The sequence below is a fragment of the Lineus longissimus genome, chromosome 10 (genome assembly GCF_910592395.1).
Source record: "Lineus longissimus chromosome 10, tnLinLong1.2, whole genome shotgun sequence".
NCBI classification, from domain to species: Eukaryota; Metazoa; Nemertea; class Pilidiophora; order Heteronemertea; family Lineidae; genus Lineus; species Lineus longissimus.
Window position 1 is genome coordinate 5,504,254 of NC_088317.1, and position 15,729 is coordinate 5,519,982.

The following is a 15,729-nucleotide window of genomic DNA, read 5'->3' on the forward strand; positions in this document are numbered from 1 at the left end:
TGCTAAATGAGTCTAAAAATTGCCTTGCTGCCCCTGCCTTCATATTGAGCAGTTATGACTATTCCAATGCATCTTTCATAATTCAAACTCTACCAATACCATGTCGATTTAAATTGTCATTGTGACTTACACAGCGTCTTGCTATCTGCCTATTGCGCAATAGTGTCTTCTCCTCATGGAAGGTTGCAAACGTATCACCGTGGAACACTCGCTGACAGGTCCGGATCCTCGGTAATTGGTGTCCTGATCCAGACTGTGATATGAGTGACTAATCACCATGCATGACTGACCATTGCGTTCATTCTCCGACTCTGCTTTTCACCATTCAGTTTCTGTAATGTTCATAGAAAATTCAATGTACCAGCCTTTCTTTTCAATCGTTTCTTTTCTTCCTTCGAATTAAAAAATAATTTGTGGTCTGCGAAGGGGGGAGTTGGCTTAACAAATTTGAAATAAGAAGCCCATATTGAACACAAACTGCTTTCCATCACCAGAAAAATTCCACTAAGTAAGGTAAAATGGGGTAATTGTATCCCTGGTTTATTTGTAGTCCCTGCATTGTTTGATGCATGGGGATATCAATCAATATCATAGGCAGGGGCTACAATTACCCCATTCTACCTTGTCTTGAGACTGACAAATGAGTCATACACAGTAGAACCTCCCTTAGTGCACACCTCTCTATCAAGGACACCCTCTCTATTAAGGACACTAGTTTTGGTTCCAAATTGGTTGTTTCCTTTCAATTTGATCTCTCTAATCAGGACAATTCTCCATTAAGGACAGCACTTGAATGTTTAGTCCAGAGGTTGTCCTTAAAAGAGAGGTTCTATTGTATATACACGTAGATTGTTATCATGGTCTTGGCATTTCAAAATCATAAAATGTTATTATAGAAGTCATTGTATGTATATACTGACTTTTCTCTTCAAATATTCTCCACTTAATATTCCTATTCTAAAAAAATCATTAGTGGACTGGACAAGGGAAAATTTGAAATTCAAAGCACATCTAACATAACCAGAAAAATTTACCAAGTATGTCTTGAGAGTGACTAATGAGTGTTCCTGTACATACATGTGGATTATCATAATGGTCTTGGCATTGTTCTTAAAATCAATATCAAAATCAGTTTCATCTCGGAGCTGGGGGAAGATGAGGTCACAGCAGCCGGCTACTGCTGTGTGAGCAAATGGCTGTATTGATTTGCCTCCGATGACAGATGGTGGTGATAGTGATGTCCTTAGCAGAGTCATTTGAAAATTGTGGAATGTCAACCTCGTTTTGTGCAGCTTTGGTTCTGGAGTGGGGGGCCATGGTGTGAATTAGAGAGTTGGTTTTTACTTCTAGATCTGTCTGTCAGTTGTTTTTTCAGGGGGAATTCTCCTCGTTAATCTTGAACCCGTTTTAAAAAATAAGTATGAAAATTCCACCTTGATTTTGGGCCTATCCCAGTGTCCTCCAGGGTTGTTGATTTAGAAATGATTATGGCCGATCTGTACAGGGCGTCTCAAAAAAGATATTGAAATTGATTTGCATGGCCCACCTCATCCAGGCTCTCTTTGTTTGTATCACTTCATTCTCTAACAAAAAGAACTTTGTAACAAATGTGATTTGCATTGTCAAAGATGTTTGGGTCTACATGTGCCAGCTCAGCCTCTCAAAGACGTTGGGGGTCAACATCTGCCAGCCTCCACCTTCAGGTGTCTGTATTCCAGGCCAAGAGGAGCATTCCTATAGTGTGATTAGCCAGCTCATTAGGCTTATTCTTTAATTACATATGTATATACTCCATTGCTTTTACCTGTCTTGAGTAATCGTGGGGGTAATAGGTTATCGGCTGGATTGCTGAGCATAATCTTACTGCAGTATTCGCTAGAAATCTTCTCTAGCAATCCAAGAACTCTATCTTGAGAATTTTGTTGAGAGCACATTGCAGTATCCATAGATGCCCTGTTCTGTGTACAATAGGCCTACTGTAGCTTACCTTGGAATTGATTATTGATTGTACTTTAGCCTGTTTCTAGTGTTCTATCAACTTGTGCATAAATTTGGCATATGATCATATGAAGGCTGGCAAAAACGTGTCAACCTTCCTGCCTAAGTTTAAGAGGAAGAATTCACTCCTTGTACCTCTACACCATTCTTCGTCTGGCTCAAGGGAAAATTATTCAGCCAATAAACCCAATTGGTGTCTAACTGTTGTGGCACGTGAAAACACTCATCCCACCTTGGGGAGGAATAGGCCTGCCCCTGGAGCATATCATCAGCAACTGAAGTAAAAGAGGAAACTGGCGGGAACCCAAGTCCCATCCAAAAACCTGATTCTTATTTCAACATGTCTTTCAAGTCGTCCTCACATCCACGTTTCGTGAGATGTGTGAAAACCTTCAGTGCTACACTCCTTGCAAGCAAGCTTGTGCAAGCCCCAACCACCCTCGCTCATCAGACAGTAAGGCGTGCTCCTCATTGTCAACAAGACATGACCCCTGCAGGGTCTGAGGTCAGGGATCAGATGGGCGGACAGGTTTAATTGAAGTATTGTGTTGTGCTCTCAGCGGTTTGGTAAATATGGAGGATTGAACCATTCAAAATTGGTTGAACCATACATGTTACTGTCGAGAGAATATTTTAGGAACCTCCCTTAGCAACTCAATCAAAGTTTGTACAAGATTCAAATTCTGTAGAGATAGATAGCCTTGGGGACCTATCTTGGTCCAATTGACCATGTCATCATTGTGCTTCCCTTAGGTATTAACGACATGTATGACCGTTCTTTTTCAGTGTCCAATATCTTTCATCGTCTTTATTTTTAAGGGACATCTATTATTTGTGGAGAATGCAGCTTCAAACCAAAAGTTGGTGGCAGTGATGGGTCCTTTTGGGGGTTGGGAGGGGGGAGGGGCTCAGAGGAGCTCAGACGAGAGGTGTCCCACTAAGGGAGGTTCTACTGTATTGAGAAAAATAGTTGTACAGCCTGCACCTTGAAAGCAGTTGATACAGCATGCTTCATGATTTATAATGAAGAGTTCAGGATGATCCTGAAGTAGTGGTTTTTCCCACCTGTGCTTCCTGAGCCAAGTAAGTGCTATTCAACAAACTTCAAATCTCTCAAACGTGTTCACTTTTAAACCGTACTGTGAAACCCAGAAATTTTGGGCTGTCTTTTATTTTCCGTATTGCGCACTTGATACACAGGGATGTCAAATTTCTGATTTCAGGCGGATTTCTGACTCTTTTCTCATAATAATTGATGCTAAATTTGACTGGATTTGAAAGATCTCTGTCCCAGCCCTCTGTAGTTCTTTGAAGTTTTAAAATTGGACAAAAAATGAGCATTTCAGATGTATTTTTGTGCAAGAGAGTGCTGATCAAGGAAAAGATTTAAATTGCAAGAAAACGATTTTAGACTTTTTGCTGCAGCTGATTGGCATCCCAGCTTACAGATAATCATGAAAACATACATGTATGGTGTGAAAAAGAAAATCTAACTGAAATTACTGTCGTTCAGGATTGTCAAAACGCACAGTCCGGGATTTTCAAAGTATGCAACAGTTTTAAATTTTACAAAACCGCAAAATAGGATAGCAGCAATTGATTTTGGGTTTACAGTATCTTGCGGTTAGCTCTCAGGTGAAGACTTGAAATGTTTTCGGAATTTTGATTGGAATCTTTTGGTTGAAATTGGTTCAGATCAGGTTGTCTCGTGGCAAAAAAAGTGGCTACCTGGTCTCGCCAATTTGATCTACAATAGGATCGTCTCGGTGTTGATTTGAGGGGCAATCATCATTCAAACTATCAATGCTTAAAATGTTCAAGAGCTTTCTCTCTCTTCATGCAGTACTGGAGTCTTGATCATGATTTGTTAGGCAGATTCTGTCAGATAGTGTCAGGTGATACACATTGATAGGAGTACGCCAGGTTTTTTGGATCCGTATCCAAAAGAAGAAGGATTTCAAATTACTTTTGTTACTTTCTTTGTTGATGTTAAATGACTCCACTTTGCACTCTGATGATGATGACTCCGTAAGCCCAAAAAGGCATTTCAAAAGTAAAACAGGTTTATAAAAATATGTAGTTCTGCTTGTCTAAGATGTTTTTCCAGATTTTCTGGTAAGGTCTATGGACCTTTGACTTTACCTGACAGTTATGCAGTGTCTTGCAATGTGGCTGCCTAACAGGTTGGCATCCTTGGACCCAGAGGACAATGTAGAAATACATTATATTATTTCAGTGCTGGGCTATTTGACTTGTGTTCTAGACATGTAGTATGTCTTCTATTCTAATTGCTATTCTCTTCAACGTATTCAAGTTTGCCAATATCCGAAATGAGAATTTCTCTCTTTTATTTTAGGCAAGGAAGAATGGCTCAAGGACACTGACCTGACAGAAACCTCACATGACATGTCAAAGTGGCAAGTGCCACATTGACCCTAATGAAGTGTGTGTGTGCTTGACCAGTTTCCTGTCAATGCTACCGCATGACCTGTACAAGTTGAAAGACAAATTCTGTGTTGACCTGTTTAGTCAGTTGAGGCATCAGGGTAAAATAGGCCTGTTACAGGCACTGCTCAACCCACTTAATTAGGTCAACGCAGTTTCAGTCCTGATTTATTGCTCTACATTTTTCCTTCAAATGTATTCTACATGTTCCATTATCTTCAAGTTTTCTTATGTCGTATTCCTCTTTCTCAAGGATAGTTTTCAAGTCAGTTGAGGTGTATCAGTGTAAAATAGGCCTGTTACGCCCCAAACCTGCTTAATTACATCCACACAGTTTCAGTCCTGATCTGTTTGCTATTAATTTTTCCTTCAACTCTATTCTCCATGTTCTATTCTCGCCAATTTTCTTATGTCGTATTCCTTTTTCTCGTTTTAGGTCAAAGAATAGTTTTCAAGTCAGTTGAGGTGTATCAGTGTAAAATAGGCCTGTTACCGGAACCCCAAACCTGCTTTATAACATCCACTCAGTTTCTGTCCTGATCTGTTTGCTATACATTTTTCCTTCAAATGTATTCTACATGTTCTGTTATCGTCAAGTTTTCTTATGTCGTATTCCTCTTTCTCGTTGTAGGTCAAAGAATGGCGCAAGGTCACCCGATAAAGTGTGTGGTGGTTGGCGACGGGACAGTCGGCAAGACTTGTATGTTGATATCATACACGACCGATAGTTTCCCCGAGGAATACGTGCCTACGGTGTAAGTACACCATCTTTGATTGATTGAACCTCATGCTGAAATGATAATGATATTAACAAGAATAAGTTCTTATAAGGAGCTTTTCCAGGTTTCCCTGCTCAAAGTGCTTAGGGATACCATTAGGCATTACCATATAGTGTAATTGATTTAGGTAACCGGAAAAACGCCGACCGACCGACCGACCGACCGACCGACCGACCTTCCAAACTACCAACCCAAGGAGTTTCGTAGTTGAGTCGCAGGTCTCATAAGTCAATGTGATATATCCAATCCATGATAGCAGGTCACGTGAAATGAAATTGTAAACAAGCGCACGTGCGCTGGTCAAATGACAACAAAGTTGCAGTTCATGCATTGCATCGGTCGAGACACTCGAGTAGAAAAACTACAGTGCATAGATTAGGCCCAAATCATGTTTTTATATCCACCGACCATGTAGACAAAGCATATCTTTAGAGTATCGTTATCAGTTCCTTACCGCGTGGGCTCGTTTTCCCGGTATAATTGACTGGAGATGCTGCTGTCAGACACGTCGGACTCCATCACGTCCATTACGCTGGGCACTACACAGATACATGTGCTATAGAGAAGCGAAAGGGATACTGCATATGACGGTAGGTTGGCAGGTCAGTCGGTCGGTCGGTCGGCGTTTTTCCGGTTACCGGGCTATGAGGCGCGAATGGGATGCCGTAAGTGAGGTTGTCAGAGTCGGCGAGTAGGTCGGTCGGTCGGTCGGTCGGTCGGCGTTTTTCCGGTTACCATTGATTTATAATGATAATGTTGTCCAGAGGTCAGACTCTTTGTACCTTATGCTCAAATAGTGCATTGATTAGTGATAGATATTGTCCACTGTTCTGACCACCAGCTGCCAGCCTGCCTGTAAATGCTGGGACAGGTGAAATAGAGGAGCTACTAGGCTCTGGTTGGCAGCCCAGTACACATTCTATTCTATATTTCTTCCGCTGGCGTAAAGTTCAAGTTAAGGTTTAGGGTTTATAGTCTGATATCAACTACGACATAGGTTATCATCCAACTTTACACGTTAACCCGGTGTGTCCTGAAACCTTAGACCTCAGATGACCTGCTAAACCAGTGCTACAATCTGAGCATTTCTGACCGGCGTAGTAGTCCAACGAATCCACTAGGGGGCGTAGTCACTTGTGTACCTTTCCGGCCTCATTTGGGCCTCGAGTTTTAGACCAGAAAGTCAAACGATTTGAAATGATGATGGCAAGACCAATCGCGTCTCAAGAGATCTATACAATCGTTGTGACGTCACTTACTGGCTCTGTTAGTTGATCACTTTAAAACATCACATGTGACATCCCTTCAGTTTCGTCAAGATGCAAAATAGGAGAATCTCTCACGTCTTGCACTTCACGCTTCATGAAAAATACTCGCGATTTACATTTTCAGCTTTGATAACTATACAGCTCCGATGATTGTAGATAGTATACCAGTGAGCCTCGGGTTGTGGGATACAGCCGGACAAGAAGACTATGATCGACTTCGACCGCTTTCTTATCCTCAGGTTGGTCACTTAACCTGCATTATACTTCATCTGATAGATAGATTTTGAATGAAATCCTGTTAGCATTGGAGCAGATGTCCACCTAGCCTGTTGTGGATTATGTGGCAGAAGTATTAAAAGAGGTGAACTTTCTACATGCGTGTTTCGAATTCACTCAACTGCGATTTGAGACTCTTCATGTCTGTTTGAGGAGTAGATTTAGACCTGTACAGTCAGTTATAGCCCAATTGCAAATCGGCGTCATCATCTGCCAATCTGGAACTCTTCCTGGGTGTTGGCTCCGGTTGTTGCCTTCGGGTGGTTGTTCCAGTACCTTTTCATATTTGTTCAGTATCACAGTCCAACTGCCAAATCACTGGACCATCTCTTTCTTCTAAGTTCCCGTGTCAGTGCATGTTCTCAATCTCATAGTCCTTCGTTAGTGGAGAGACAGTGCATGTACATGTAAGGTTAATTCGACAAAGACGCAGAGATTTGAAATAGCACTTGCTGGAGTCAAAACAACAAGGAGTGCAACCCCCAGGTTATCAGATCTGTAGCTGGTGCTTCGTTTCTGTTTCATCTGAAAATGTTCTAATGCTAGTTTCCTTGCGTTTCAGACGGATGTATTTTTGATATGTTATAGTGTAATAAGTCCTTCATCGTTTGAAAATGTGACGACAAAATGGTATCCTGAGATTAAGCACCACTGCCCTGATGCTCCTATATTAGTAGTAGGTAGGTATGCTGGACAAGTTTTCAATGATCAGACTTGGCCATTTCAAGTACCTGGGGAGCACGGTGGCACACGGGTTGGCCATGTGATCGGGAGGCCCGGTTTCAAAACTCGGCCGGTGCCACTTTGCAACTCTCAACTGGCCTGTAATGTTCTTGCGTGCGCTAGATTGTGGCTGCCCTTGGTTCTCCAGAAACACTCCACGCTCTGACTGTTCGAGGGATACTTTCTACAACATAACGAATGTTAAACGGGGAGATATATGTACCGTAGCACAATTGGTGAATAATTAAACTAAGCAGGGGTGTAGATAACATTACAATCTCCAGTGGCATCTGCCTTGGCCGACACCTCTCTCTAAGGAGGTTAGTCATAGTGGTGGACCCAAATTGACTGTTTCCATTCAATTGACCACTCCAATCAGAAGATCTCTCCATGAAGGACAGCAGTTGTCAGTCTAGAGGGTGTCCTTTAGGGAGGTTCTAATGTATGGTCTTAAATTCCTACACGGTCCACTTACACCACCAAACTATAGACTCCAAAAAGAGCTCCTCGCTGCATCTTCTTTTCGTCTCAACATCATGAACGGTATCTCGGTTCAGGGATCTTATCAGTTGCATTTCTAACTAGTCATATTTTTCATTTTCTAGGCACTAAAATAGATCTTCGAGAAGATAAGGATGCAGTATGTGCGTTAGTGTCGCAAGGCTTGTCACCAATAAAACGAGAGCAGGGAATTAAATTAGCATCTAAAATACGTGCGGTAAAATATATGGAATGTTCAGCCCTGACGCAGCGGGGATTAAAACAGGTGAGTGATGAAATTCAATTACCAAGGTTAAGAAAAATACAGTGCTCTTCCAAGGGGAACATACTTGAATGGCTGTGATGTCTCAGAATCTTGGTTAGCTGTCCTTGGCGAGCTTCAGAAAGTGAATGCCGTCCTACTCTCGTGTGCTTAACTTCAATGAATAATTGTGAAAAATCTGTTGAACTAAAATCTTTGAAAAGTGTGTCTGGTCTAGGTATCAAGGAGGACTGCATTATACAGTAGAACAGACATTAATTCTTAACCCTGACAACAGCCTGGCATTTACAGTATAGTGCACTTTACAAGTGACTTACTTCAGCGTTCTGAGATGAAAAGGAAGTGTAGGCCATGGCGAGACAACCCATGTGAAGCTCCAATGGTGAAATGATTTTCCAAAACGAACGTGGTCTCTATCTTTAGCCTACATGTAATGCAACTATCAGTGGGTGTTTGTAAACTGTCTTTTCAGGGATATGACACACGATATGACTTACAAATAATCCCTAAGCGTCAAAACTTTCAAGAAAAGCGGTGTTGTTTACAAGGAGAGTGCATGATGTGCATTGATTTCTCCAAGCATTTGACAAACTTCTTTATTTTGCAGGTTTTTGATGAGGCGGTTCGAGCCGTGTTAATGCCCCAACCAACCCCCAAACCACCCAGGAAGTGCGCAGTATTATGACCTCCTCCCTTGGTACTACGCTATCAAGATCCGACACTGTGCCGACTCTAGTTCAATTCACAGACTGCTTCAAAGGTGGCGCTTTGGGCGTGTGTTTTTTGCAGACTTGGTCGCCCAGCCCGTGACGGAACGGCAATCTTGCTCCAGGAGCCTCTGTTCAGTAATTAAATGTGCCTCTTATGCCACTGACAACTACTTCTGCTACCACCAGATGTCTCACTGTATCAGATTTGCAAATTCTGATTTCACCGAAGCTGGTTTTACAACTTTCAGCCGTGAATTAAGATCAAATCAGCTCGAGTGGATTTACCCGCCAATTCAATTGAACCTCAGGTATATGTTGGTGCAGACTGATTATTTGGATGTATTCACTGGAGGATTAGACAACGCATTGTGTGTGGCTGTGGAAATTCTCCACCAGTCCATCATATAATTGAACAGCGGTGAAGAAAGTAACTGGGCAGAATTCCTGCTCTTAGCACTGCATCACTGTCGAGTGAATATATACATTATACACTGTATACATTTACATGTTGGGAGTCGATATGAAAGACTCTTTAAATTTCATCCAGTTAAAAAACTAAAAGTGTAAAGCATGTACAGATATGTTTATGTGCATAACAGTACACGTGACAATGTACGAGAAAGTGTGCTTTAGCAGGTGAGCAGGAGGCCATTTTTTAAAAATGCTGCAAAGTATACATATGATAAATAATTGTAAAAAACCGAGAAAATCTTCTATGGTACTGTTTAAAATGATCGCAGCTATCCAAAAAGTCCCAAGTCATGTTTGGTGAATTTTCGCTTCTGTGAAATTGGATGAAATTTGAAGGGTCTTGCATATCATTTCCCAACATGTAGATGTAATGTATATAGTGTGTATGTATTTCCATGTGAGATTGATTGCATCCAATTCTAAAATATCTGGATTTAGAACGAACCGCACATTACAGTGTAAATGTATTATGCGCAAACGAAGCCTCGTTTTGAAGTCGGCGGTTACGGTTGGGCAACCTAACTGCCTGGGTTGGTGCAAAATGTGGAAGCTGGTGAGACAACCAATACCTCCAGTATCAATTTCTTAAATAAGTGTCTGGGCGGCCAGGTCTGTTGCTTCCTAACTTCAATGTTTAAGACTCATATGTGCTTGTAATCTTGATGAAATGTATTCAGTTTTTTACTGGGTTTGGAGCAGAGGATTATTTTTGGACATTGTGTGATAAAATCACTCTTGGCTCCTGTTGTAGTATTCGTGGTAAGATTTGCAATCTCATGAAAAATACAACGGAGCCGTATTTATTTGGTGTTGGGCCTGTTGGGTGGGATTATGTAAAAATGCGATCATAAGACAATAGATGTGGGAATATTTGTAAAGGGATCAACGGAATTATTCCAATACTGATTGTATTTTGTTGAAGTTATATCCAGATTTTTCTCAAAAAGAGTCACATTGCGACTGTCTCAAAAAGTAGGGTTGATGTTGTAGTGAAAATTCTTTAGCACAGAGCATCCTATGGAAGATTTAGGAGGAACTTCAGTGATAGAAATTAAGAAATTATGAACTTTCCTGTTATGCCGTAATTAGGAGAAGATAAAAGAATTCTATGAAAATTGTTCTGTGCCATGCGTGATCTGGAAGGCGTCCAGTATCTGTAACTACATAGTACATGTACACCCTAGAGAATAAGTTGCCCATATTGCCGATAATCAGGCAAGTCTTCCAGCTTGCCGAGCGTACCTCAGAATTGAGTGCGTATGATGTTATATTGTCAATGTTACCAGATAGACACAGGTAATTTTGCCTGTTTCTTGTGATGCAGACATTCTCCCAGGGCTCAATCAGCACTGTCCCAGGCAGGTTGCCCGGTTAATAGTTAGAAGCCCTGCCTTGAATGCCCAAGACGATAAGATTATCGGCACGCTTGGGAACGGATTCTCCAGGGAGTTCTAGTTGTAAGCGGTGTTTATCTACTGTGTGCTTGGATTGCCAGTTGTCATGGCAATGAGAAGCACAGGAGATGCCATTGGCTTGGAGTTGTCGAAGGCTTTCAAAGTTCTCCATTGTATGTAGTTGTCAGTAAAAGAATTATGGAAGTATTTTTTCTAGTTCTTGAAATCTGGTATTTTTTTCGTCCCGAGGCATTGATTAAGTTCCACAGCAACTGTCAAATGCTGTATCTACGCGTAATTTCTAAAGTGTCTATATTGTGGACACATAACAATTTAGAGCAGGTTCATGATGAAATTGTTATCTATGCCATGGTCATCATCCTTTGCTCTGTAAGGGATGGGACCTAAAGACGAGACGCTTCTAAAGCCATAGGATGAAGATCTGATTAGTTTCACTGGCAACAAAGTTAGGAAGACTTCTTTTTCAAGTTGATGGCTGGCAATTGGTTGATGACCTTGCATTACATGATATTGGTTTGATTTATCCAAGCCAGCCAGCAACTTTTTCTCAATTTTTTAAATCCCCTTCCCTAATTAGGCCTACTGTAGACTTAAAAATGTCAAATTGGGAATTCTATGTTCATGTGCCAACTCAAATTAGACACAAATGTTTGTTTCTAAAAATGCCTAAAAAATTGTTACCTTGGCTTATTGACATTTAGAGAAGTTCGAAACTGAACTGTAGTTGTAGAAAAGCAGTAGTTTAGTTCTAGATTGTCTGCTTCTGCCTCCTATTGTCAAATGCTGTATCTATGTGTAAACGTGCCTCTGATGGATAGGATTTAGTACCTACGTCCCTGCCTCTGATCCGTATGATTTAGTGTGTAGTGAATTCCGGTTTCGGCCTGGAATTGGTGCAATCTGCTCCTTTTGGATACACAATGTACATTTATTTTCTGAATTTGGTTTTTATATCATTTAGGCTTTTTATATACATTTTAGCTCTGTTGTGTACTTAGAGACGCCAGAGGCTGTGTTTGTGATGGTCATATTTTTTCTCTGAAGGGTTGATGACGAAAGCGAGCTGATTCAATCTCTAGAACGTATTACTTCTGGTAACATCTGTGTAAAACTTTTTTCTACCAACCGGATTAACCCACTCTAGAATTGTTTTAATAGGAACTGTGAATTTTCTAGCTGACTGTTGTCACAGATAAACCTGGACCATGACTTGGTTGCTGTTGACCATGTGTACTTGTGCAGTTTGTAGTTGTTGCCAACTATGTGTCATACAAATCTTTACCTCACCCGAGGAAAATATGACCAGGTAACAGTAGAACCTCTCTATTATTAAAGGACACCCGCGGGACTGGCAAGTGCCGTCCTTAATAGAGAGGTGTCCTGATGAGAGAGGTCAAATTGAATGGAAACACCCAGTTTGAGACCAAAACCAGTGTCCTTTATAGAGAGGGTGTCCTTAATAGAGAGGTGTCTGCTAAGGGAGGTTCTGCTGTATTTACGTTTCAGGCTTCTCCAATATATTTTTACCAGACGCAACACTCGGATGAAATATGTTTTTATTTTGGCATCAGGGCATGGTTGGTGCCCAAGGACAACAGCAAGCCATTCAAAATGAGAAAAAAATAATTACACAACTTTTCAATGGCGATCAAGCAAGCAACCTGACTCATGTTGTCCCTGATCACCCTGTGGAATCAGCTGCAACCTCTTAAAGCATCTCCCACCTCTCTAAGTCATGGCCAACCACCTCTCCGAGCGAATCGAGCCTTGAACTGGAGGCCCTCGAATGGTCCGTACAGCTTACTGCAACTTCCTCACTGTGGTTTATAGGCTATGCCAAGAGATCCAAGGAGCTATGTTTCGGTTTTTCAACTGAGGTTGCATCTCTGGTTAAAGTTGAGCTGTTACAGTTGCGAGTATGGGAGAAATCAAAGTCAACTGTCGCGGCCAAAATGCTGAAACCCGTTTTGTACATCGGGTATTTAAAAAGCCTGATCAAGGCTCCTTGGCATGGCCTTCCTACAGTGCAGAAGCTGCACACCAGTCCATACAAGGACTTTGTTTACAGTCCGAGGCTGGTTTTGCTCGGTGAGGTGGTTGGTATTGACTCGGAGAGGTGGACGATGCTCGGAGAGGTGGCAGCTGATTCCCCAGGGTGCCGATTGTCTGCTATTGCTTGGTATTGTACAATGAGCAAGTAATGCCCAGCACGGTGACGGGATTCATTTATTCACTCGACTGCTTTCACAGCTAAAATGTAATCACTCATGCTCGTGCTGCTTTTGAAATTATGTTTTGGATGCAATCGAAATTGTCCTGTTCTTGTTTAAATTGGTGGCTGGGTCCAAAATTGGGACAGTTTTCAGTTCTACGTTTTGACGATTGTGGTAAAAAGCAAATCTTTATAATAATATGCAAGCTCTGGTTGAGTGCTTTTGCCTGGAGTTTAATGATCTGGGGAGATGATTCACGAATTCAATCTAAGACTAAAGTGCCCTGCAAATGAGATAATTTTATCGCTGCAACCTGTGATAATTATTGCTGTGATGAGCAACTAAAAGATCACTTGTCTGCGAGTATAAAAACAGTTGAACATGAGTAGTGTTTGATCTTATTTCTGGTCGCAGCAAAGACCAGTTCTTGTTACTGGTGACTACAACAACCACTGTAGAAGAGAAAATTTCATCACATGCGATAACTAACGTAGGTCACGAAAGTCTCTTTGTTTTCAAGGCATTTAAGTCTTTTTCTTTCACTTTCATCTATCTTTTTGTGTTGTGGGGGAGGGAGATTTATAAAAGAGATGAGATGGAATGAAGACTTCCTGTCCAAGATATCCTTGTTCAGAATTGAGGTGTAAAAATTCAAATAATTTGTGGTGAAAGGATAAAAACTGGCGGAAGCTCAGTGGATTTTGGTACACTGGCAAAAGTTTCTGTCCTTCTGAATCTATGACCCATCATATATTAAGAAAAGAAATTGCATTTCATCGTAATCAAAATGATCCGGCATAATGCATTTCATGGTGAAGAGAAATTGGAAATAAACACATGAATTAATCTTCATATAAAATCCACCCTTGGGTCTGAGGTAAATGTAGACAGTGTCTGAAATTCTGAGTGGCCTTGGTTATGGGATAGGTCTACCCAAGCAGTCGTGAAAATACTTTTATAGATAACAAAAGTCTGAGAGTGTAGTTTCCACTAAACGTCTGGAGGTTCAAAAAGGTTTGTCAAATCTTACCCTGTATTTTGTCACTATTTCATAGATGAGGTAGAAAACTTCATGATATTTTGAAACAAATTCATGCGCAGGCCTTGTCTGTTATCAAATCTCCTGTAACCAAATTGAAAATTGGAAATCTTTTCTAATTTTTGAATGTTCAGGTGTTGATTGATTTACAGATAGCAGTACCGTTACAATTCCTGTTTCAATGTGAAAGCTCTGTCACCTCAGACCTGCAAGGTTAACTTATTCACGGGTAATATTGCCAGGTTACTCATGTAACCGTGGCAATGTGACCCTATGACCCTTTTGAAAATAATCAGTGTTGTGATGTAACTGTGTTCTGTCTTGAACCGATTTTATGGAATTGTGTATAATGGACTTTTGCCCGCCCTAAATTGGTTCATTTCATATGTGTGTTATGTACGGGAAATTCCTACTGATGCACTTGAAATTTGACTCAATTTGGGACAGACTGAACTATATATACTTCATGTGAGCTTGTATGAAGATTGTAAATTATGATAATAATGACAAAGAAAAATAGCCAGAGTCGTCGTCTTTTATCTGGCAGCATCAGATAACCCAAAATCTTTGATTATGAACAAAAACCTTTGAGGTAATATGTGGACTCAATTGGGAAAGTACCACCTTTGTACAGAATGGTCCACCCCATTGAGGAGAACCAAGACCCCATTTTGGGACAGACTAGCTTAGCCACTGAAAAAAATCAATGCATAAAAAAACTCATCAAACCTATGGAGGAGAGTCACAACCATGTCCCCATCTCTGGACAGAGTACACCTATAGCCAATCATTGGAGAGTCACAACAATGTCCACATCTCTGGACAGAGTCGACCTATAGCCAATTTCTGGTGAGTCACAACCACATACCTGTCTCTGGACAGAGTAAACCTACACCAAGTGAAGGAAGAAAAATCAAAACTACATGTACAACCCCATCTCCAGACAGAGTTTACCAATAGCCAATGCATGTATAGCCAATACCATGTTCCTTTCGCTGGATAGAGTAGAACTGTAGCCAATCCATGGAGAGTATCGGAACAATGTCCCCATCTCTAGACATCCTTGAAGCGCTGTGACCATGCCCCTGTCTCAGAGGAAATCATAAGAGAGTCATAACCATGTCTAAGGACTGAGTAGAACTATAACCATCAGCATCTCCCTGTCTCTGGAGAGGGATTGGCTATAGGTGTACTCTGTCCCGAGATGGGGACATGGTTGTGACTCTCCAAGGATTGGCTATAGGCCTACATTGTTCAGAGATGGGGACATGGTTGTGACTCTCCAAGGATTGGCTATAGGTGTACTCTGTCCAGAGATGGGGACATGGTTGTGACTCTCCATGGATTGGCTATAGGTCTACTCTGTCCAGAGATGGGGACATGGTTGTGACTCTCCATGGATTGGCTATAGGTCTACTCTGTCCAGAGATGGGGACATGGTTGTGACTCTCCAAAGATTGGCTATAGGCCTACATTGTTCAGAGATGGGGACATGGTTGTTACTCTCCAAGGATTGGCTATAGGTCTACTCTGTCCAGAGATGGGGACATGGTTGTGACTCCCCAAGGATTGGCTATAGGTCTTCCCTGTTCAGAGATGGGGACATGGTTGTGACTCCCCAAGGATTGG

General features: G+C 41.4%; 2 protein-coding genes across 2 annotated transcripts in view; one reads left to right on the top strand and one right to left on the bottom strand.

The window, feature by feature from the left end:
- Positions 1–242, bottom strand: part of LOC135495182 (motile sperm domain-containing protein 1-like) — a 14,707-nt gene extending 14,465 nt beyond the window's left edge. Inside the window, exon 1 of the mRNA XM_064783661.1 lies at positions 131–242. The gene's annotated coding sequence lies outside the window, so the exon portion shown is untranslated. The remainder of the gene's footprint in view (positions 1–130) is intronic.
- The window catches only part of LOC135495184 (ras-related C3 botulinum toxin substrate 2-like), a 23,396-nt gene extending 8,773 nt beyond the window's left edge, over positions 1–14,623 (top strand). The window contains exons 2-6 of the mRNA XM_064783663.1: positions 5,075–5,198; positions 6,615–6,729; positions 7,329–7,446; positions 8,095–8,255; positions 8,860–14,623. Of these exons, the coding sequence (XP_064639733.1) occupies positions 5,075–5,198; positions 6,615–6,729; positions 7,329–7,446; positions 8,095–8,255; positions 8,860–8,937 (596 nt within the window). The 3' untranslated portion in view covers positions 8,938–14,623. The remainder of the gene's footprint in view (positions 1–5,074; positions 5,199–6,614; positions 6,730–7,328; positions 7,447–8,094; positions 8,256–8,859) is intronic.
- Positions 14,624–15,729: the final 1,106 nt, after the last annotated feature.